Source organism: Malaclemys terrapin, chromosome 19, assembly GCF_027887155.1.
Source record: "Malaclemys terrapin pileata isolate rMalTer1 chromosome 19, rMalTer1.hap1, whole genome shotgun sequence".
Taxonomy (NCBI): Eukaryota; Metazoa; Chordata; order Testudines; family Emydidae; genus Malaclemys; species Malaclemys terrapin.
This window is the reverse complement of record NC_071523.1, coordinates 15,695,973-15,718,167: the sequence shown is the minus strand read 5'-3', so window position 1 is coordinate 15,718,167 and position 22,195 is coordinate 15,695,973. Positions and strand designations below refer to the sequence as shown.

At 47.1% G+C, this 22,195-nt stretch overlaps 1 protein-coding gene across 5 annotated transcripts in view; it reads left to right on the top strand.

Moving 5' to 3' along the window:
- DVL1 (dishevelled segment polarity protein 1) overlaps positions 1-22,195 on the top strand; it is a 180,091-nt gene that overhangs the window by 83,241 nt on the left and 74,655 nt on the right. For all 5 annotated transcript variants that reach the window (XM_054009457.1, XM_054009456.1, XM_054009461.1 and 2 more), the window contains exon 3: positions 19,209-19,330. In XM_054009457.1, the coding sequence (XP_053865432.1) occupies positions 19,209-19,330 (122 nt within the window). The remainder of the gene's footprint in view (positions 1-19,208; positions 19,331-22,195) is intronic.

Genomic DNA, 22,195 nt, shown 5'->3' with positions numbered 1-22,195 from the left:
TGAGATTTGGACTCGGGAGACTCGAGTTCCATTCCCAGCTCTGTCAATGACCTGCTTTGTGACAATGGGCAAGTCACTTCCTGGCTGTGTGCCTCTGTCTTCCCATCTGTAAAATGGGGATCACGATATTTGGTTTATTTTGCAAAGTGCATTGAGCTCTACACATGAACAGTGAGAGATGAGTGATGTTACATATTTTTACATATGTTTTTTTTTTAAAATCCCAGTGGAATCCCAAAGTCTCTGAAATGCATCTTTTTAAGAGCCTCAGTTTTTTTATTAATTATGATTTAGTTTAAGTACAGGGTGCTGGCCACTTTCCAGACCTGCAAGAATGGATAATCCCAGGGGTTTCTGCCTTATTCCAGTTTTCCCCACCCATTCCTACATGAAAGGAAAGCTGCTGCTATTTATATTATGGTTGCTCTGAGAGCCCTTGGCCAAGATCAGGGCCCCCCGGTGCTAGGCGCTGTACGGATACGTAGTAAAGAGACTCTTCTGCCCCCAAAGCATGCAATCTAAATAGGTACAAGACAAAGGAAGCCAATCCCTAGTTTCCAAGTAGGAAACTGAGGCACGAGAGGGAAGTGACTTGCCTGGTGTGACACCAGGCACCTCTGTGATTTGAACCCCGCTCTCCTGTATCCCAACCCAGCTCTTAATCATAAGGTCATCTTTCCCCTTTCTTAAACGGGAGCCTCGCAACCAGAAGGACTGCTTGAAGGAAGAGTGAATTTTTTGAGTGTAATGTTTGATATATTTTTTTTTTTTTTTGAGCCGTCTAATGGGATCATTAGTAGCAGCACGGGAAGGTGAAGGAGAAACGCTGTGGCCCATTGAAATGAAACTGTCTAAAGAGAGACTAAAAAAACCTACCAGAACCCAAGTCTCCAACGATTCAGACGTCAAGATGTACTTGAAAAGAGAGAAACAAACCTCAAAAGCTTTACGTTTTAATTGGGCTCATCAAAAATGTCAGCGCTGGCCGTGTGTTCTCTTTTTCTGCTGACAGAGGTAGCGTGTTCATTAACTTTGTTACAACGGTGGCATTCAGAGGTGGCTGTTAAATACGGAGGGCCCAATCCTGGGAGGTGCTGAGTGTTCTCCACTCCGAGTGAAGTCAATGGGAAAATTTCCATTGATTTCAGTGGTGCAGAATCAGGCCCAATGCCTCCTATAAGCCCAGTGAGCCTTGTCCCATGCCGTTGACTTCTGTGGGAGCAGGGAGTGTGTGTGTGATGGGAGAGGAAAGGGATCAACACGTGGTGGGCATAAAATTCATGAGTCACAACAGGGTGGGGACTGGGAAATCCTTCGTCATACCTGACAGAAGGAAGTCTGGAGTGGCCCCCTAACTGCACTCAGTTTCCCTTTATTGACAAGGTGAGGAATATTAGTGTTACCCTGGTTGTATTGTTTCATGTAGCCATCCATTCAGAGAAGTGTAGGCCTCCGGATCTGTGAATTATAGGGGTCTCCGCTTTCCTGACACAGATGGTTTGCAATGGCTGCAGTTCTCAGCCCTAGAGCAAAAATGCAGTAGGACCTTTTGAGCAGTACAAAATGTGGTGTCTCCTTAAAGGGAGAAGCTGAGGTATTCTCCCCCAGATGGTTGTGTAACAGATATAGTAGCCCTGCTTTTTACAGCAAGGTTCCAATCCTGCAGAGCTCCATGCGGAGAAAACATGCGATGCAAGGAACTTACTGCAGGATCAGGGCCTTCGCCCTTTGTTCTGTGCTTGTACATGGGGGTATTCCATGGAAAATTACACGAAAGGAGCTTTAAGGCTGCACATTCCAGTAGGAAATGCTGAATTTAACTTTGCCCCCTGCTTTGTGCAAGCATGTTATGAAACAGTTTCTAATTACTTGATGGCATAGTATTTCTCAACATGAGGATTAATTAGTATTAATTAGCTCGTGTGTTCATACAGCTCTTTGGATATGTAAACGGCTGAAAGGTCTCCTGGAAGGTCATGTAGAAAGATGGGTTTTTAAGGAAGAAGTCACAAAACCAACCCTTAAGAATCAAACTCCTTGGAAAAGGAACCTCTTGTGAAGAGCAGCGTTTGCAGCTCAGAGAAATGTTGTCTTCATTTCTGAGACAGTTTCCTGCATTGATGTCAAACTTCTTAAGTGACTGAAACTCCCTGGGAAGATCCTTATTTTCGTCTGGGCCTGTAAGGATCTAACCAGCCTTACCGGATCTGGGCTGTGCATGACGCCTCTGAACTCACACGCCAAACCTTTTAGGGGGATGCTCATCCCTAAGGGCTAGTCTATACTTGAACATTTTCCAAAACACTGACTCCCGAATATTTATCCCAGAATCCAGTGGATTACATTAAATTGGGAAAAAGCACTCTGATTCTGCCATAAGAATGTCCACATGTGGATTTATAACTACTTCAGAATAGCTATTTTGGCCAATTTCTAACTGTAGACAAGCCCTGACTGTTCCGAACTTTTCTTCCATTCCATGTGCTGATAAAGTAAAGCCCCGCTGAAGAGCTGTAGATTATGCTGCTTCTGATCGTCTTGCAGTTGGCTAGCTTGGATTAGTCTTTGTAAATTGTTTTATTGTTACGTTGCTTGTCATCATCCCCTTACCAAGGCCTGCTAATAAGTGCTAAATGTTACTATTCACCACCATTCTGCCACTCTTGGTGTTCCTGATACTTGTAATGCCGTGATCTGGGCTAATGCTTATGAAATCAGGGAAGAGGTAATTTCTCATCTGGAGATTTGTGTCCACAGCTCAGCTCCTCCGAGCCAGACAATGCTCCTTTCTTGGTCGCTTGTTTCAATTTTCCAAGAAGCACATTGGCTTTGTTTGTCTGTTCTTCTCTAGATGAAATGAGATTCATCAGGTGATGAAGCAGAAGTCTTCCCTGGGCTGGCGCTCAGGACAATGCTCTTAATGCCGAGGGTCAGTTTGGTTGCGGAGTCACAGAAACCAAATCTGGAAGGTTAGAGATCACATTAGTATTGCAAAGATCAAAAAGCACAAGCAAATGGATGCCCTACATCAGCTGTTCCAAACCAGTGGTATTGCCAAGCCTTTTGCAACAAGTACACTAGTCTCCCATTCTCCATGTTATTAGCGTTGAGTCTGTTCTTGGCCCCTTGTACACACCACTGTCTAGCTGCCATTAGGGTGACCAGATGGCCCGATTTTATAGGGACAGTTCTGATTTTTGGGTCTTTTTCTTATATAGGCTCCTATTACCCCCTACCCCCTGTCCAGTGATTTTTCACACTTGCTGTCTGGTCACCCTAGCTGCCATTCAGCTGTGTATGTTCTAATTCATTGTCAAGCAAACAGTTTCCACGAGGGGTAAGTATGAGCAACTGAACAGAAGGCAATGGGCACTGGTTGGTGCAGGCAATGTAAACTATCATTTGCCTCAAAAGACTGAGAACCACCCAGCATCCATAAACTCATCTCTATGTTTCTGTGCATGTCCCACTAGCTAGGATTCAGTTTGTAGCCCTCCTCTTACCCATTGTTTACGACACCCTTTTGCAGACAATGACGTTGACACGCGCTGCGGTTGACTGTGCTGGATTATCAGCTGAAACATCTGTGCCTGACCTGCATTACCAATTGCAAATTACTTTTTTCACATTAACACCCATAAAATTGCAATGCTTATCGTCCTCTCCTTCCCGCTAATTATTGGAGGAGGTTTATGTTAATCTTACTGTAAATTAATTGTTCACAGTTTGGAACCTTTTAATATCCCAGTCACTTGAACTGAATTGATAATTGCATCCGTGCATTTCAGACCTAGCCTGGTTACAACCTTCTCTTTTGGAATAAGGATGTTTTTCAGCATGACCTACTCCAGTACTTGGCTTCCCACACAATGGATGTGAACTGCCTTTGTTTCCTTTGCTGTTTAAATCACGCGGCTGCCTATAGCTAGGTTTGGAAGGATTAGAGGTTTATTGGTAAATGTCGGTAAACGTCAATTTCATCGTGCAGGCACGCGCTGGTAATGTATTTCCATCCATGATGATCGAAATTTACAGACACGCAAAGTAAGAAAAACGCTTCTTGTAAACTTGTTAGCGTTTGATTTAAGGACATTTAGCTTATATATTTTGACATGTGATGCTAACAATTTTGTGTTTTAATAGTTATAAAGCTTTACCCTTTTGAATCTGTCTGCTGTCATTAAATTGTCTGTCTGATTTCCCCCCCCCCCCCCAATTTCTCACAACGGAAAATTAAAATTGATAAAAATAAAAAAAATGCTTAAAGCCCATCACTTTGTGCAAATGTGAACATTTAAATCAATAAAAATAGAAAAAAATGCTTAAAAATAAACATCTATTGAAATTATTTAAGAAATTACTTAAAAAAAAAAAAAAAAAAAAGTACTCTGCCAAGCCTACCTACAGCAAACGCCTTGACTGTCTCACTGAGTCAGTTGTGATAACTGGGCTCTTCCACTGTAATTCTTTTGTGTGTGTATAGACATTCCACATCCTGGCAGAATGTTTAAAAACTGGAGCATTCGGCATACGTGATGTGGCTTAGTAGTCCCCGCCTATCTTTCTCCAGAGGCTGGTGCAGCAATTACCGACGCTTTGAAGTTAAAAGACGAGTGACATTTAGAAAGTTCTGAGTTTCGTCTTTTTTTAATAACATCTGAATCATTATATTTGTCATCGGCAGGAGCTTTGATCTTGGCGTCACATGCTGGACTGGTTTCCATAGGCGATAACTTTAAAAAGAGGCTTTGCAACCCTTCAGCTGTTGCTTGTTTCCCCTCACTTTGGAACCGCCTTCATTTATACCCGCGATTGGCGAGTCACAATCGCCGCTTCTGATTGGCTAACAATTGTGTGGCCTCCTATTATGTTTGTCGTCCCACCTCCTCCATCCCTGCCTTGGCCTGCTTGTTTGTCTCATCCACTTGTTGCATCTTATGGGTTTTTTTTTTTTTTTTTTAGACTGTAAGTGATTTGGGCCTGTCATTCTAGATTTCTAACGCACCTACTCAGTGGGGCCCAGCCTGGTCGGCCTTTAGGCACTAGCACAGTATAAATGTTAATGATATTAAATTGCATGCCAGTCTTTCATCTGCACGAATGCACAGAAGAGACAGGCCCTGCCCTGAAGAGCTTCCAGCTCAAATGAGCACAGCCGACAATGGGACCATTATCTCCATTTTATAATTGGGGCACAGGGGTGGAGGGGTGGAGTGATTTGCCCAGAGTCACAGACAGTCCGTGGCAGGGGTGGGAGTCGATCTCTGATCTCCTGAGTCCCAGGCTAGTGCCTTAAGTGTAAGCCCATCTTCCTGACCAAATGCATGGCCGCTGAACGAAGTGACAGATGACGAGCAGAGGCCAGGAGTCCGGCTGGATTTTTATTACAAGAGACCGTTCTGCTACAGGTCTCAATCTAGAGCCAACAAGCAAACTCTGAGTAGAAAGATTTCCCCCTCCCCCCGCAAGAACCACAAGGTACCAGGTGGGTGGGGGAATAGATTTCTCTGCAGAGCAGGGCTGAACTGAATTGGCAGAGTGGCATGAGAAAAAGTGCAGGTGTAGGCAAAATCGTAAGGCTGGATTCTGCTCTCACCAGTTTTGCATTGATGCTAGTCGCTCCTCCTGTCCTACATGGACGTGAGAAGAGAATTGGGCCTTTCGGAGGGGTCAGAAGATTCCATTCCCCAGAGGTCGGGAATGGATGTGGGGCAGACAGACCTACCTTCTCTCCAACAGTGACAGGAGCTGAGCTGTTGATGGGGGAGGGTGGGGGCTGATGAGCAGGTGAGTATAATCTGGGTACTCTGCCCCTCTGCCAATCCCTGCCATCTGGAGCTGTTGGGTGAAATACATTTTTGTAACAATAAATATACAGGTATTTCACTGCAGCCCATTTGCAGAACTGGGAACGACTCCGGGGCGGGGAACGTGATCTCTATATCCGTAGCAGCACAAGTTCAGGGACAACCTGCCAAACAGTTCAAGCCCCCGCCACCAAAGAACGGATTCTTGTCCTAGCAGTGATTCTATCCTGGCTAGAATCCAGGAGGCCAAGCTACTGGTATTTCAGGCTTTCGTAACTGGTGCTTTATCCCGTCTGTGGCGCTTAGGCTACGGCAAGCCCCAGTCTCATGGGATCAGAGTGCATGTGAGTGAACGGGAGGCAGCAGGCGCGGACGGGTGTAGCCGTTCATCTGTCATGAATACATTAGCGGCTCATAGGTCAATGACAGTTGCATGAAAGATGGATTGGGGCCTGATCGAAAGTCCATTGAAATCAATGGGAGTCTTGCTGCTGACTTCAGTGGGCTTTGGATCAGGACCCTTGTGGGTGTGTTTATCTACTGGACTTATAGGAAGGAATTAGAAAATGGATCCTCTGATGTATACGCCACTCACGTGAACCTGTCCTCTGGGACTCTGTGGGAGCCCCTGGTGAGGAGCATGTGTCGGTGTATTTTGCATTTAGCATTCTAATCAGAGCCATGATGAGACTGCTCAGTTGTATTTGAGGGTAAAGTGTGACCACCTCCTTTGGTGAGCTACATCACAAATCAACTTTGTTTGTTTTGTAACATGACTTTAAATTACATCTGGCTCTCGCTTTGGTGAGGCTGCTTCTTAATCAGGTTAACATGCATGGTACACCCTTTGAAAATTAAAATAGACACAGGCAAACTCCCAAACCTCCATTCCTAACCTTCCATGGTTTGCAAACAACTTTGTTTCTCACTTGGTGTATCTGATCAGATGTTTGAAAGAGGTTATAAAGACATTTTGAAGCATGGAAGTTACATTGAGAAGAAGATGTGATGCTTTTTAATATATATATCCCAGTGTGCTATGAAATACAATTATTCAAATACTCTTCTGTCTGTTTCTAGACTCCCCACACCCCTCTATTCCTCCAGATCTTGCAGTATTCTACCAGGGATTTGTGTGACTCGTGGCCAAGATTTTCCAAAGTGGCTGGTGATTTTTGGGTGCCCAACTTGACACTTTAAAGGGATCCTCATTTTCAGAAAATCTTAGCACCTGCCCTCTGAAAATCACTTTTGGTACGTTCTCTGGGGGCTAGCCCTAGTTGCCGGGTGGCTATGCTAATATTTTTAGCATGCTTGCTCAAGCAGCGCTAGCCTGGGTGCATCTAAGTGAGCTGGGAATCCCACCTCAAGTGTAGACGGAGTCTGAGTGCACCGCAAGCTGGGCTGTAAAGCTACGGTGTACCGGCATGCTGCGCACAAAGTGGCGTGTGGTCCCTGCTACCATGCGTTAGCAGTTCCCTGCTGTGCATTGCTCTATTCCCATTTCAAAACAGAGCGACTCCAAGTGAGCTAGGGACTCGTAATGCGCGTTAGCAGGATCCTGAGAGCTAGTTGGTTTGCTAGGGCACTGTAGATTTACATCCCAGGTTGCCAGGCACTGACTGGTCCTCTAGACCAGGCCTAAGTCTTAACTGAATGTAAACCAACCAACCAACCCCAATTCCCCTGAGCTGCTCTGTTGCAAGAAATGGCTCCCTTGATCCCTAGTCCCCGTAAACCCTTGAAGACGAGTCGTGGGTACTTCCCCTTGATGCCAATGGGACTGCTTACACAGGCAAAGTTATCCATGTGCTCCGAGGTTTGCAGGATTGGGGCCTTGCTGGGGATTTTTCTGTGGAAAAGCCAGTGGCAGCTGTGGGAGGGGGGAGGCAGACAGACCCCCCCACCCCCTTCAGGCGTTGCTACAGCTGCTCCTGCAGCGCTTTCGCATTGATGTTGGGGAATTTGAAAAGAACTAGCCCGCGGGTAGCTGCCGATTCAGAACCAGCCGAAAGGCCTCTGCCGGCAGTTCGCACACAGTGGGTTGGCCGTTATCAGTGGCTTTTCGGAAAGCTTTGCGACATCTGAGAACAATTGGCTGAGTGACTGGTTTGTGACGGATCCAATTTCTGATTGGCTCTTAATGATGTCATACCCAGGTCTCTCTCCGCCTGTAGCATCTAGGTGCCAAGAGATAATGCTTTGTCCATGGACCTAACTGCTCGTCCGCTTGTATGTACGCTTCCAGATGCTGCATTTCAGGGCAATTGCTGTTCCACTTGTCAGGTAGTCACGCAGCCTTGTGCCGTTCAGGGTTGCATAGGATTGTTCAACAATCTGTCGCTAAGAGCCAGTGTCTCTTAGTGCATAATTGAGGCAGCGGATGCAGAATCTAAATAATCCAAACAAGCAGCTTCCAGCTGATTCTAATTTGTCAAAAGCAATGACAGCAGGACCTTTCTCTTCCCCTGTCAGAATACAAGCTCACGCGCTCCTCTGCTGTTGGCAGTGGGGGCTGAACGTCCTGCCCGTTTTGCTGGGAGAAATATTCTGGGTCTGGATGCATGAAGCCTGAGCAGGAGGAGGAGATTCTGCTCTACGGTGCATTTATCTTCCCCAGCACAGCCTGCATTTTCCAAAGAGCTCGGCGGTTGGGGTGCGTGTTGGGTACAGGAACATCTTGGAAATCTGGCGGTTCGTGCCCGAGTGAGAGCTGCTGAGAACTTTCCCTGGCTGTGGGTGCGGAGCCCTTGAAAATTGGCCCTTGTGTGAGTCCACTGTTTGTTGGCAATTGCAAGATCCTGCATCACTTGGACTCAACCTTCATTATGTCTGTGGCCTTGTTTCTGTTCATACTCCAGCCGGCCCCAGTACCTACTTTTGTCCTCTCCATGTGCTTGGCAGGCCCTCTCTGAGCCTGTTTGCCAAACCCCCACTTCTCGTTCAGATCTCCTGGCTGTCATTTCGCCTCTGGGGAGCGAGTTACAGAAATTTGTGATTTCAGTTGTACACGTGCCTTTCCAAGTAACCGCATGATCCTATCCTAGCTGTCCTGTCCCTTGTGCTCTCGGACCCTCCTCTCTTGTGTCCTGCCTTCAGTTTAGAATTGGGAGGGAGAAGGGATGGGGCTTGGACCCAGCCGGGATGTTAAAATCAAGGACCAAAGAGGAGTTGAAGGTGGCTCCTTGGGCCTTCCAGGCACTCAGGCAGATGCTAACAGTACTGTCATTGGGGACACAGAATGGGGGTTAGGTGGAAAGATCAAAGCTTAGTTTTGACTCTTTTCTTCTAGATCTCAAGCCACAGAAGTGAAACAGACACTGGGGAGGGGTGGGGAGGAGATGGGAGCTGTTCTCACACTGATGAAAGCAGATGGCCCTGCCTACACTTGCATGGCTTGCACAAGGGGTGATGAGACCCCTAAGGCTGTGAACGCTGAAGCCCAGCTGTCTCCAGTCACTTTAGAGACCCTTGTTATAGTCAGTTTCCCTCTGCCATATGTCAGAGGAGATGCAGGGCTGAGGAATCACGGGCTGATATTCTGTTTTATTAGACACAGTCAGCGGCATGCTAGCTTGAGCTCCTCCAAGCTTTGCAACTGAGGACGTTTTAGAGCTTTCCCGGACTTGTGCTAGGGAGTGGAGACAAGAGTGTGTTCTTGAAGTAGAATAGTTTGAAGTGAGACCAGATATTTTGCAAAACATCTGGAGAAAGAGCTGAAGTTGGCGGGGGACTTCTTGATAGGAAATGGGATGATTGTTAGTGCTCTTGGCACCGAGTAGCATGAGGACGACATGGTCTTTTCACCAAAGATCTCTTGAACAGACCAAGTAGTAGAGCTGGGGCCTCACCCAAACCCCACTGAAGTCACTGGGGGTTGGATATGACAGCAGTGATGGTCATCAAGATAGACTAGAACGTATGGACATGTGTTTTTTCATCTGCCCCTCAATGCCATAGTGAGAGAGACCTCTGCCTTGAATACAGATGGGCCTGCTGAAACACTTCCCTGTGGATTTTGAGCCTACCCAATGTATCTTCTCCTATTGAAACCGAAGGGGAAATATAAAGAGGAAGGAAGTTGTTACTCCAACTGTAATTTGGTCAGGATACCTGGGTAAATTGTCCTATTCTTATGAAAATGACACAGGATCTTAACTAGCCACAAGTGGTCAGGCCTCTGTTTCACATCATCTGAAAGACCCCTCCAGGTGCACAGCTCCTCTGATAGCAGCAGCACGCGCTTGGCATTTGTTCTCTAGTTCCTAGGAGACGGAGCCCAGTGAGGGACTGGTGACAGCCGTAAGCGCTAACCTCCAGTAATAGGTGTTTGCAGGGCTGGAGGGCAGCATGCTGCCTAGCAAATCATTGGCACAGTTTGCTGAGTAGCTTGGGTTGTCCTTGGGGCAGTCTCCTGTCCCAGGCACTAAAGTAAATCCCATGTCCCTGATCTGCCTGTACAGACCCACATGTCTCTGTGGAGTCCTGTTGCCTTTGATGGGACTCCATCCAGGCGGATGGTTGGATCCCTTTGTGGGATCGGTGCCCACACAGGCAATGCTCTTGGGCACTGGTTCTCAACCTTTCCAGACTACTATACCCCTTTCAGGAGTCTGATTTGTCTGGTGTACCCCCAAGCTTCACCTTACTTAAAAACGACTTGCTTACAAAATCAGACATAAAAACAAAAAGGTGTCACAGCCACACTAGTACTGAAAAATTGCTCATTTTCTCATGTAATTATAAAATAAATCCATTGGAATATAAATATTGTACTTACATTTCAGTGTATAGTATACGGAGCAGTATAAACAAGACACTGTATGAAATTGTAGTTTGTACTGACTTCGCTAGTGCTTTTTATGTAGCCTGTTGTAAAACTAGGCAAGAATCTAGTTGAGTTGATGTATCCCTTGGAAGACTTCTGCGTACCCCCAGGGGTACATGTACCCCTGGTTGAGAACCACTGCTCCTGGGGACAATGCATCACGTCTCTGGGGCTTTGCCTTTGACAGCCAATAGAGCTATGCCTTCGTATGAAATAATGACCCTCTGCCCCTAACAAGAGGTGGTAGTTACAGCATTGACTGCAGAAATCCTGACTAATGGCTCTTCTTAATTAGGTATTTATGCATCTGCTATTATCATCCTCCCTCCTTGTCCTTAAGGGGGCAGAGATGCCAAGTGCTCCAACATTACACACAGCAGAGCTGAGGGATTTAAATAAGACTTCTAATGAAGCTGCGTGTTTAGGTTCTCAGCCTGACGAGCTCAGTAACTATTGATGCAGAGTAGAGCGCACTGCGGAACACCCCCACCAACCCAGCCATCATTGCACCGTGGCCTCAATTGTGGGTCAACTTAACAAATCTCGTCCTCCGTTTCAAGGCCTGGACTAGTTGAGAGGTTCTGCTGGGAAGCAGACATTCTTTGTGTTACAGTAGCCAACGTGGTGCTAGGCCCAGTACAAACACATATCAAGAGACCGTCCCTGCGCTGAAGAACTTATAGTCTAAATAATATGACACAGGGTGAGGTGGGAAACTGAGGCACGGGAGGTGAAGTGATTTGCCCGAGGTCACACAGAAGGTCAGTGGCCTAGCTGTGAATAGAACCTAGGTGTCCTGACTCCCAAGCCAGTGCACTATTCACATCTCTGACTCCAAATGGGACCTTAGGACTTACGTGCACGTGCGTGATCAGTCAATGGTGTACCTATGTTAAGCTTTCAGGTGGGATGGCTGACTGGGGCAGTGGAGTGCATCCGTATGGGCATTTGATTGGATTGAGTTTTAACCCCTGCAAATTATCGGGATAAATAATAATTAATGGAGATATCCCCTCTCCTAGAACTGGAAGGGACCTTGAAAGGTCATCGAGTCCAGCCCCCTGCCTTCACTAGCAGGACCAAGTACTGATTTTGCCCCAGATCCCCAAGTGGCCCCCTCAAGGATTGAACTCACAACCCTGGGTTTAGCAGGCCAATGCTCAAACCACTGAGCTATCCCTCACCCCCGATCTTTGATCACTGCCTCCCAGCCACTCAATTAAATTGCTTTTGCCTCTGGTTGCCGGGTGCATTTTAATTGGTTAAAGGACATTTGAATTAACCCCACTAGTGTAGAGAAGTGCTGAGGAGTGAAAGACTAGGTCATGGCTCGAATATTGCATGATGGGCCAAATTCACCCTGGCGTAATGGAGTAGCTCCATTGACTTGATTAGAAATACACCAAGGATCAGTCAGCTGTGCGAGGTGCAAGTCCACCCTTCAGGAGGTCCGTTACACATGCCTAGCATGCAGAAAGAAAGGTGAGTCTTCCGTCAGTGTTAAAAGATCACAGGGGATATTATTACCATAGACTCTGGCTAAACTGCACAGTATTAACCTGCGCCCTCTGAGCCTGTCACCGGGTATCACTTGTGCTGCTGTAAATCAGAAGCGACTCTCTAAAGTCAGCAGAGATACTGCAGCGTTAGCAATGGGAGAGGAGAATCAGGCCCTTTCTGTAGCTCACACAGAATGGGTAAACTCTCCTCCTCTCTCAGCAAAGATTTAATAGCAGCTGCTGTGGTGAGATCTTAGCAATACGAGGATCTCACTCACTGTGTTAATTCGTGAAACAGACTTTAAGTTAAATCATTAAGTGAAGCAACAATTCTAATTGGTTACACATTTATTAATTCTCACCCCTGTGAAATAGGCAAAAGATGTTTAGGGTCCACTTCATCCATCACTGAAATGTGGCCCTCTCTGGGGTGGAACACAGCAGCTGTTTCACAGTGCACAGGAATGCTGTGTAACCACGCACAGCACAGCTTTGCCGTATAAGGCAGGAAATGAAGCAGGATGCTGTATCCAGTTGAAACTGCAGGGAGAATTTGATGGGCAAAATGTAATGATCGGAGTTGGCATTTGGCCAGGACGTTGGGGTTAACAACCCCTGCTCTTCTGAAAACACTTTGAGAAGCCTATAATGCCCAAACAGAATACCACGTTTTTTGTTTTTTTTTCTTTCAAAATGACCTAGTACTGGAGCATCTTGCGCTACACTCTAGCTCCCTAAGAGAAAGGGATGTGATTTATCTTCAAGTGAAGCCGATCAGATACTTAGCTCTCTGCCTGGTATCGGTCGTTGCTGGAAGAAATGATGAATCCTTAATGAGCTTTGCAAAAGACAGAACAGATTTCCCTGCACCCCAATGCATGACACGAGCCCTTTGTTCGATCCCAGAGTGCAGATGCAGCAAACGCTGCAACACCCTCACTTTCCTCCAGAATTCCTCTTCCTTGTGCTGTCATGACAAAGCTTTCCAGATGGAGTGGAACAGCTATTTTATTACCGCATGTACTACGGTAGCATTGGAAGGCCCCAACCAGATTCAGGACCCCGTTGTGCTAGGTGATGTACACGTGTGTAACTTTTCCGATTCCACTCCATTCAACCACTGCGGAAAGCCAGCTAGCCTGAGCCATTGCCTTAATCCAACTGCACCTTTGTCGTCTGGGGCGGGGTTCCTTTCCTGCAGTCGTACAGCGGGTATTTTCCCGAAGCTCCTTCGTCGTATTCCCATCAATTTGGTTTACAGCCGTCAGAATATCGAATGACACTTTATTTCCCATGCTCACAAATGTGGCTGTCTAGGAGTGAAGGATGAACGATTCGGGGAACAGCAGAGCGTGCCCTGCCCGCTGTCAGCCGGCGCGGACCTGGACAGCAAATGATTTTGTTTTAATATTGTTCCAAGGCCTTTTGCTAAAGTCCTGCAGGACCCTCCAGGCCCCAGATCTGCAGAGCTGCAAGAACACTTTCTGAAGCCCTTTTAAACGGTCTCACTCCCAGCTCATTTCAGGTGCTGCCAGACGTGAGGGGTTTCCTGACACTTCCAATATCCTCAAAGAAGCTGTTTGAGTTTCACATCCTCCCTTTTTCTCCCCAAGGCTGGGCCATCCAAACTCTAATAATCAACAGGATTTTGCCTCGTTGCTTTGCAGGGCTAAGCCCTTCCCTTTAGAGATGCAACCGCTTTGCACTTAGCTTTCTGCAAGGATTTCAAAGTGTTAAAATGTTGATTCTTTGGGTTTCACAAGTCCCTGGGAGGTGGTGGTGTCCTCATTTGGCTGATGGAGAAGTCACGCAGATTAGGTCACTTGTCGAGTGTCCGAGTCTCTCTCAGCAAATCAGGGGCAGAACTTGGGCTAGAACCCAGGAGTTCTGGCTCTCAGGTCTGTGCTCTAACCACTAGGTGATGTTGCCTCCATTAGGTAATATGCCATTTCACCAGTGCTAGCTCGGAGAAAAAGTTCTCCATTTTCTTGCCCTACCAAATTCAAAGTTAAACAATTTTTGATCAGCTCCCATAATCCTGTGTCTCCCTGCCTGGAGAGCAGTTGTTTCATTTCCAAAGAGACCCAGGCTTAACCCCAGGTTCCTGTCTGATGAAGGGGCTGCCCTCTGTTGGCCCTTCTAAATCCTCTTGTGGGAATTAACTTTCAGTTGACAACTGACATCCTAAAGACTTTCTTCCAGGCTTTGCAAGCCGGCCAACGGGAGGTACCAGAAATCAATAGAGCGAGCTTGTCCATGCCGAATTTCCAGCCAAATTGGGCAGGCTCTGGTAGGTTTGGATCAAACCACTGCATTGGTGGAAGGATGGAACAGGCCACTTGTTCTGTCTCTAGTGGGTGGTGGCGAGGTCTTATGGTCTACATATAGGAATCAGGATCTCCAGAGTTCCATCCCACCTTGCCACTGACTACCTCTTTGACCTCTGGCAAATCACTTAGGTACTGTGCCTCAGTTTCCCCACCTGTAAAATTAGGCTACTGATATTTATCCTACCACCTTAGCTGCTGAGGCTAAGTTAGCTAAGAAAAGCACTGTATGTACTTGTTTCTGCACCTCCTATAGGGGCCGAGCGATAACTGTCCGCTGAGCCTGGGACAATCAAAGCAGCCTACGGGAGCTGGGAACTCAGATCCTATCGAACGCCAATAGGAAATGGGTGTGTCCCTTTGAACATGCCAGCCCAGGTGCACTGTGCCTAAAGTAGAGCCCGTGGCTAACATCAGGCACAGCTGACAGCGGCCTTCAGTGCGCTGCTGGGTAATGGACAGTCCCGGATGAAATGTGTCACTTCCGTTTTTCCTGGGAAGCGATTTGTCTCGGTGTCAGCTCATCTCGGCCTCTTTGTTTTTGGCTGCACGTAATTAGGACAGGTGTTCCTGTCTGGAGAAAGGCTGGAGAAAGTTTTACATCTTCCCGCTTCAAAGCAAATGGCACTAGGCTTCTCTGGGTAGCTCAGTCTGATCTGGGCGCGGGACAAGCGTGAGGAGTGTTCGGCTCTCATGTCTACGTCCAATTTCTTTTCTTCTTTTGTGTCCCTTGGTTTGATTCGTGCAAACATTCTCACCTGCGGAGGGATTCCTCGAGAGACAGGCCTTGCTCAGAGATGCACCCCCGTCTCCATAATACTGCCATGCCTTCTAGCGCTAAACAGATTCCTGTCGGCATGTTATTTGGAGCATTTGTGCGATGTGTCGCTTCCATATTTTCCCCCGTCGCTCTCGCTTTGGGTGATTTACGAGTCTGATGAGTAATATAGCTGGCTCCGAAGAACCGTTTTGTATTCAAACTGCTCCTTTTTGTGTCCATCTGTCTCTTGCCTGCTTGTTACTATGATCTATTCCCCTTCGGGACTGTGTGCTGCCTGCCAGGACCACCGGTTTTCCTCCCTCCTTCCCCCCACCATTTGCACCGATGGCTAGTATTTACCCAAGAATTATATTAGGATTAGCCTTTGATAAATTAACCAATTACGGTCAAGCTCGTTTATGCTGTGTTTAGCTTTTATGCCCTGTTACAAATGGAGAGAGACGGAGACCTTTGGCCTCTCAGTGAGAGGTGATAATCTGAGTTGGTATTAGCGCATCTACTTAATTAAAAGGCTTCTTAATCGTGTTGTGTGAAGGGGCTGGGCAAGGGGATTTAGATGGTTTAGGGGATTGGTAATAGGATATGGACCCCTTCGCCTCTAGGTGACTAGTTCAAGTGGAGCTCATGGTCGGCGTCTCGTCTGATCAGTGGCCCATGTGACAGAAATGTCCTCAGTGCCATTTCTGGTTAATCCGAATTCCCTGTCGCTGGACAAAATGGTCCTGATGAAACGAAGCTGAAGGATGCTCTCTCACAGTCAAGGCACTGGGTGGGACTCGGAAGATCCCAGATTAATTCCTGTTTCTGCCATGCACGCCGTGTGTGACCCTTAGACAAGTCACCTCGTTGCTCTGTGCCTCAGTTTCCCATCTTACTGCCTTTCTCCCACCCTGGGTATTGTCTGTTTGGCCTGTAAGCTTTTGCTGTGTGCGTACAGGGGCTGAGCATAACAGGACTCTGTTCTCCTCCTTTTGGGCCTCGAGGCGAGACCACACTATAAATAAAATCCTGCAATGGGAGGAGTTTGCACAAGTTCCATTGTGAACAAAAAATGGAACAAGTTTTCAAGCCTTTTTGCCTTCTGCGTTCTCCAATTTATGTGTGGAGGTCTGGATAGCGTGGGACGAGGGGCTGTTTCCTTACAGTAATAATAATCTAATAATCAATCAATCTAATCTATGTTTTAAAACAAAAATATTACTTCTATTTTTGCCCCTTTCTGTTGGAAATAAAGTTGGAGCAAAACTGGACCCGTTAATCTGAAATCCCCAAACATCAGGAGTTAATTTGGAATGGAAGCTGGGTCCAAACCGCTTCTGGTTTGATTGTAAGTGCCCTTTATCCAGCTATGGCCCCTTCCACCCAAGGGCTGCAAATCAATTTACAAACATTAATGTATGAATTTAAGCTCGCACCAGCCTGAGGGGAAAACCTGAAGCATGGAGAAATGAAGTGACTCATTTAAGGCTGCACAGAATCCCCGTCAGAGCCAGGAATTGAACCCGGATTATCTGATTCCCAGTCGTGTGCTTTAACCGTGGCTTTCTCTAATGCTAGTAAGGTTTTATAAAGACGGAAGTAGCCCTTGCTTCACCTGGCTCTACCAAAAAAATGGGTGGTGGTGATGGGGAATAGACTGAAAGACATTGGCCTCCAAAACCTTGGAGACTATGGAAACGTAGATACGAGGCAGCTGGATAAATCAGATTTGGTTAGTATAAGTCTCCAACCAACTTCAAACGTCCTCCAGTGTCCGTCAATATAAGGTTCTGAGTTAGGAACAAGGAAATATAGGGGAACCCATTTGTTTAGATCTAGTATATCCATTACTTGATTGGCTCACTCTCAAAGGGCCTGATTCTGCAGGTTCAAAAGCCCATGGGAGTTTCATCTGCTGAGTTTGGTGGAACAGGACTGGACCCAATGCGTCTTTCATGTAACCCTAACATCCCTGTTATCCATATACACGAGGCTTCCTCCCGTCGATAGAAAGTTGAAAATGAGAAGCGGCAGCATGGTGGTTATCTGCAGAATTTATACACCCCCGTAATGAGAATGGAATGTATAATAAGCCTCGGACACACCGGGCTGTGTCTAGCTGCCTGTTATTTGTGGTGAGAAGATTGATTGCTGTAGCTTTTCTTCAATTACCCATTTTCACATGAGTGTTCTACGTGGAGTCCTTTGCATCCTTCCCCGCTCCCCTGACTGGCTGCCTGCCAGCAGCCTGTACTCCCATGAATGCAGATGTCGGTATTAAAGGGGTTTTGTACGCAGTCGTTTATAGCAACGTTGTTTTACAGAAGGTTTCAGGCCATTACGGACTATTGAGAGCACACAGCCTGCAAAGCAAAAAAAAAAAAAAAAAAGCCCCGAATCTTTAGGGATCCTCTGGATTTTTAAACTGGCTGCAATTTGTTTCTGCCTGTATGAGGATTTTATGGCATTGTTGAGGAATGACCTTGACACTTTTATAATGGAAATGGGCCTAAATCACAAAACTCAGACCCAGCTTGGGATTTCAGGTCTACCTCCTGAAGTTCCCAGGTGGTCAGGCTGGGATTTTTGTATAAAAATAACGGCTAGCCATGGAATTGGATCTGGACCCAGATTCTGAATTTCCCCCCAGTGTTTGGGGGTGTCTGTGTAACAAACCATGGCTGTGTGCATGCAGCCAGGATCCAATCCGCAGTCTTCAGCACCTCGCACACAAGCGCTTGCCACGGACACTGACAGAGAAATTCCTTGTGTTTGGGCCATGTGATTTTGCAGCCTTTGATTTTCCTTGTGAGCACAGGGGGTTGATGGAACCCGTGGTGGTAAAGCAGTCATTGAAGGCAGGGCATTCTGCAAAGTCCCCCAGTGCGTTTCCTAAGGGTTCCTGAAGGCCTGTGAGGATTCCAGGGGTTTTGTTCAGTCCCTGTGACCTGCTAAGGGTCACAAGTTTCCTTAGGAAACTCAAAGGACGCTGCAGAAGTGTCTCAAAACGCATTCCCCGCCCAGCAACGTCAGTCTTGCTTTGAGTCAGCTGCAATTTTGTGGGTCTCATAAGGGCTTTGCACGAATCTTGACCAGTTTCAATTTCATGTTCGGACCCAAAGTGATCTGGCTTTTGTGAAAGATTGTCAAAAAGCCATCAAAATCCGATGCCGAGCAGTTCTCTCTCCCTCTAATCCAGCGGTTCCCAAACTTTAACAACCTGAGAACCCCTTTCACTAAAATGTCAAGTCTCGTGAACCCCCTCTGAAAAATGAACATTTCCAGGGATTTTCTCCTTTATCGGAGTATAAATTATAAAAGCCGTGATCTTGGAAATATAAAATTTGTTTTTTGTGACATGTTTATTACACACTATGTATTATTAATTATTATTGATCATTACAGCATTTTTATTGCATTATGAAAATAACAACACTCTTCCAAGATCTCACTTTCGTAGCTTGTATCACTTTGAATAAGCCTGTTATAAGATAAGGCTCCTATGTTTCATCAAGGAGTATCAGATGTGAAACAGCATGAAGGTATTTAAGAAGCCAACTCAAAGAGTTCCTCCTACACAAGCATTCAGGTCTTGAGCAGTCCAGGCAAACAACCCACATTACAACAAAGCTTAAATTTGTTCTTCATAATAATTTTAAAAATAATACTAGCTGCCTATTTAATTTTAAAAACAGCAAAAAATATCCACCTTCCTTTCCATTTCTTACAAGGAGTCTTGAAGGTTAAGTCTCCTCAGTGTCCCATGCTGCCCGGGGTCCCTAGGGACAGCTCTGTCCACCATTAGGGAATTTTCCCCCGAGAACCCCCTTTAACATTTCGTGAACCCCCGTTTGGGAAACACTCCTCTAATCTATCTAGACATTCATAGGGAACCTATCGAGGGCAGTTGAGCGCCTTACGTCAGGGCATGGAAACCTGTATGAGTGTATCTAATTCTCCCTTATTTTTGTTTTTTTTCGATTGCAGCTGGTCCTGGCTGAAAGCTCCCACTCCGACACGGGCTCCCAGTGCACTGAAAGTCACACGGACCTCCCTCCTCCCATCGAGAGAACAGGTGGCATCGGAGACTCACGGCCTCCCTCATTTCAGTAAGGCCAAGCTATGCTTTCTAATCAAGAGATGCAAAATACTTGCCTGGCTCTTCCCCCACCTCTCTGCTCTCAGTACCCGGGGTTAGGTGCTTCCCCCCTGTTTTGTTTTGTTTTGATAATGCTGTGCTCATTGGGGAATAAAAGGGGGGATGGGAGGAAAAATGTGATCGTTGAAATGAAGTTACCGTGTTGCTCATCATTTTGAAACCCACCGTGGGGGAGAGAAGGGGAGGAATGTAAATGCTTTGTGTGGCATGTGGATGACAACCTTTTATTACCGCGTGCCATATAATTATGTAGCACACACGGGCAGCAGAACGTTCTTATAATAAGCAGCAGTTTGCATAAGGAATAATGCTCCCTGCCCCCGTGCTATCACCCCGACTGTATGTAATGCAACGTACGTTGGTGGAATAGCAGCCTTGTTACCTGCAGGAATACGTACAGGGCCAGATCCTGCCAGTGGAAATCTAGAATGACTCCATTGACTTGAGTGGGGACTGAGAGCAAGATCCGGACCATAGTCTTTTGTATGCTGTTTTAAAGTATCTTGTGGCACCTTATAGACTAACAGATGTATTGGAGCATAAGCTTTCGTGGGTGAAGACTCTCTTTGTCAGATGGACTTTGTCGCTTTTTGCAGATCCAGACTAACACGGCTACCCCTCTGATTCTTAAAGTATCCAGTGATCCTTCTGATCTGTTCCAGGGAACAGCAAGTATTTTCCCCCAAAGGCTAGCTGTGCTTGAGAGCTGAGATTCCACCCTGTAGTTTTAGATTTGGGCCTGAACTGAAACCCCAGATCAGTGCAGTCCTGAATTTTGCTGTTGGTTCCTTTCCCTGTAACCCAGCGAATCCAACTCCAAAACCCAGATTCAAAACTGCCGCCCTGTGCACCAGTCCTTTGGGGTGGTTGGAATCTGGATCCGAATCTTGTCGCTCAAGCCCCTCACCATTTGTCAACAGAGTGAATTATTCTCACTTCTGATGTGAGTTAAACCGCTGGGAAATCCGATGCACAGAGAAGTTAAGTGGCGTTTTCTCCAAGGTCAAGTTAGTATCAGCATCAGAACTAGAAAGCAAAGTGCCAGACGCCCAGACCCATGCTCTAACCATAATGCGAATAGAACCCAGGAATTCTGACCCCTCTTCCCCCCTTGCTCTGACCTCTAGACCACTGTGCCTCCCTTCAGAAAAACAGAAGCCATCAGTCTCTAGGACTGTCAGCCCCAGGCTTATCTAGCTCAAAATTCAGCACTGTTTCTCTTGCTATATTGACCAATCCGGCCTGATCAAGTGAACAACCCGCTGTGTGAAACCCTCGTGTCTGCCCATTTTATTCTCTCGGAAGCTAAGTGAGCTCTCAGTGCCTCTGGCCTCTCCTTGTGCCTGGCAACCCAGATGCCCCGTGCTGATGCCAGGACATCTCTCCGCTTCGCTTCTTTGACAGGCTTTGTGCTGCAAGGCCCGAACGGCAGGCAGCCCCTGGCGCAGAGGGGTTAACAGCTGTTCCATTTGTTCCGCTGCTGACCCTGCCCTTGGCATTTGGCTCTGCATTGGTGACGTTAACAGGTCCCCAGTAAGGATGGGGCGGGAGCTGAACCCCAATGCCGGTGAGCTAGTGACTCAATATTCAAAGGGGCAAACCCATTGTCCTTTCCGGCTGTTCTCATGTTCCCTCCTCCTTCCCCCACCCCTGCTTTCTGGGTTGTCTGTTGCCTGGGAGAGCCCGTTATCTGGGTGGAGGGGCTTAGCACCCAGCTGTATTCTGGAGGGGACAAGACATCCCAGGGAATACTCACCTTGCCTGCATTTCTTGCAAGGGTTATGCTGCCCTCTTGTGACCAAGCTTTGCTTTCCTTGCAGGCGAGTAGCCTGTACAATTGCAGTCACATGACCTGCGAGCAGAACTAGTTCTTTCTTCCTGACCAATATATAGAAATATGTGATGGTTTTAGAACACTTTAACTGGACCTTTAAAAACACCCCCCTCAAACTCGAGGCACAGGGTCACGGGTGCAGCTCTCTCTGTTTTAACCCCCTGTGCTTTAAAGATGCCGTTTTATTCAGCTGTGCTCTTCTATTGCACCTGCTGCCATCTGTCAAACGCCCTGAACTTTGTCAACGGGGCATCATGCTTCCCAGCGCCCCTGGGAGGTCGGGGCCGATATCCCCATTTCACAGCTGGACAAACTGAGACACAACGAGGTGACTTGGCTTGCCCAAGTTCTCACACGGTGAGTCAGGCAGAGGAACCGGGAGGTCCTGGCTCCCAGGCTTGTGTTCTGACTACTAGACAAAACTTGCTGTCGCTGCACATGGAGGCGTTTAGCCAGCTGTCTGAACAAACAGCAGCGTGGAGAAATCGGGGATGGAGAAGAAATGCAAGTGCTGGGCTTTTTTGGCCCAGTGGAGCAATGGCCTAATGAGGGTATGGTGGGGTGGGCGGCCATGGGAGTGTGTGAGGAGAGGGGGAACTGCCAAGTGTGTGGCCCATCATTGGGTACGCTTGCTCCTGCTGCCAGGAGTGCTGGCCTTGGCTGGGGTTGGCCTCAGCAGACCGGGAGAATGCAGGAACGTTGGCCAGCTGCTGAGCAGAGGGTCCTGGGAAGCAACATGGTGGGTCGGCTTGAAGTTGGTAGACGAGTTGTTTTAAAAGCTGAGTTCTTCCCCTGAAGTCTGAGAGGTTTGCGGTTCAGTTCTGTCACAGCCTGTCATTGACAGATCTCTGCACTTCCCCTTTCGTCCCAGGCCAGCAGGCCTCTACAAGGGGAGGGCTTTTTAGGGTAGGAATTGCCCCTCCCCCCCCCCCCCCCCCCGATACCTGCGTCAGTTCCTTTTTCTATTTTGTAGTTGTAGAT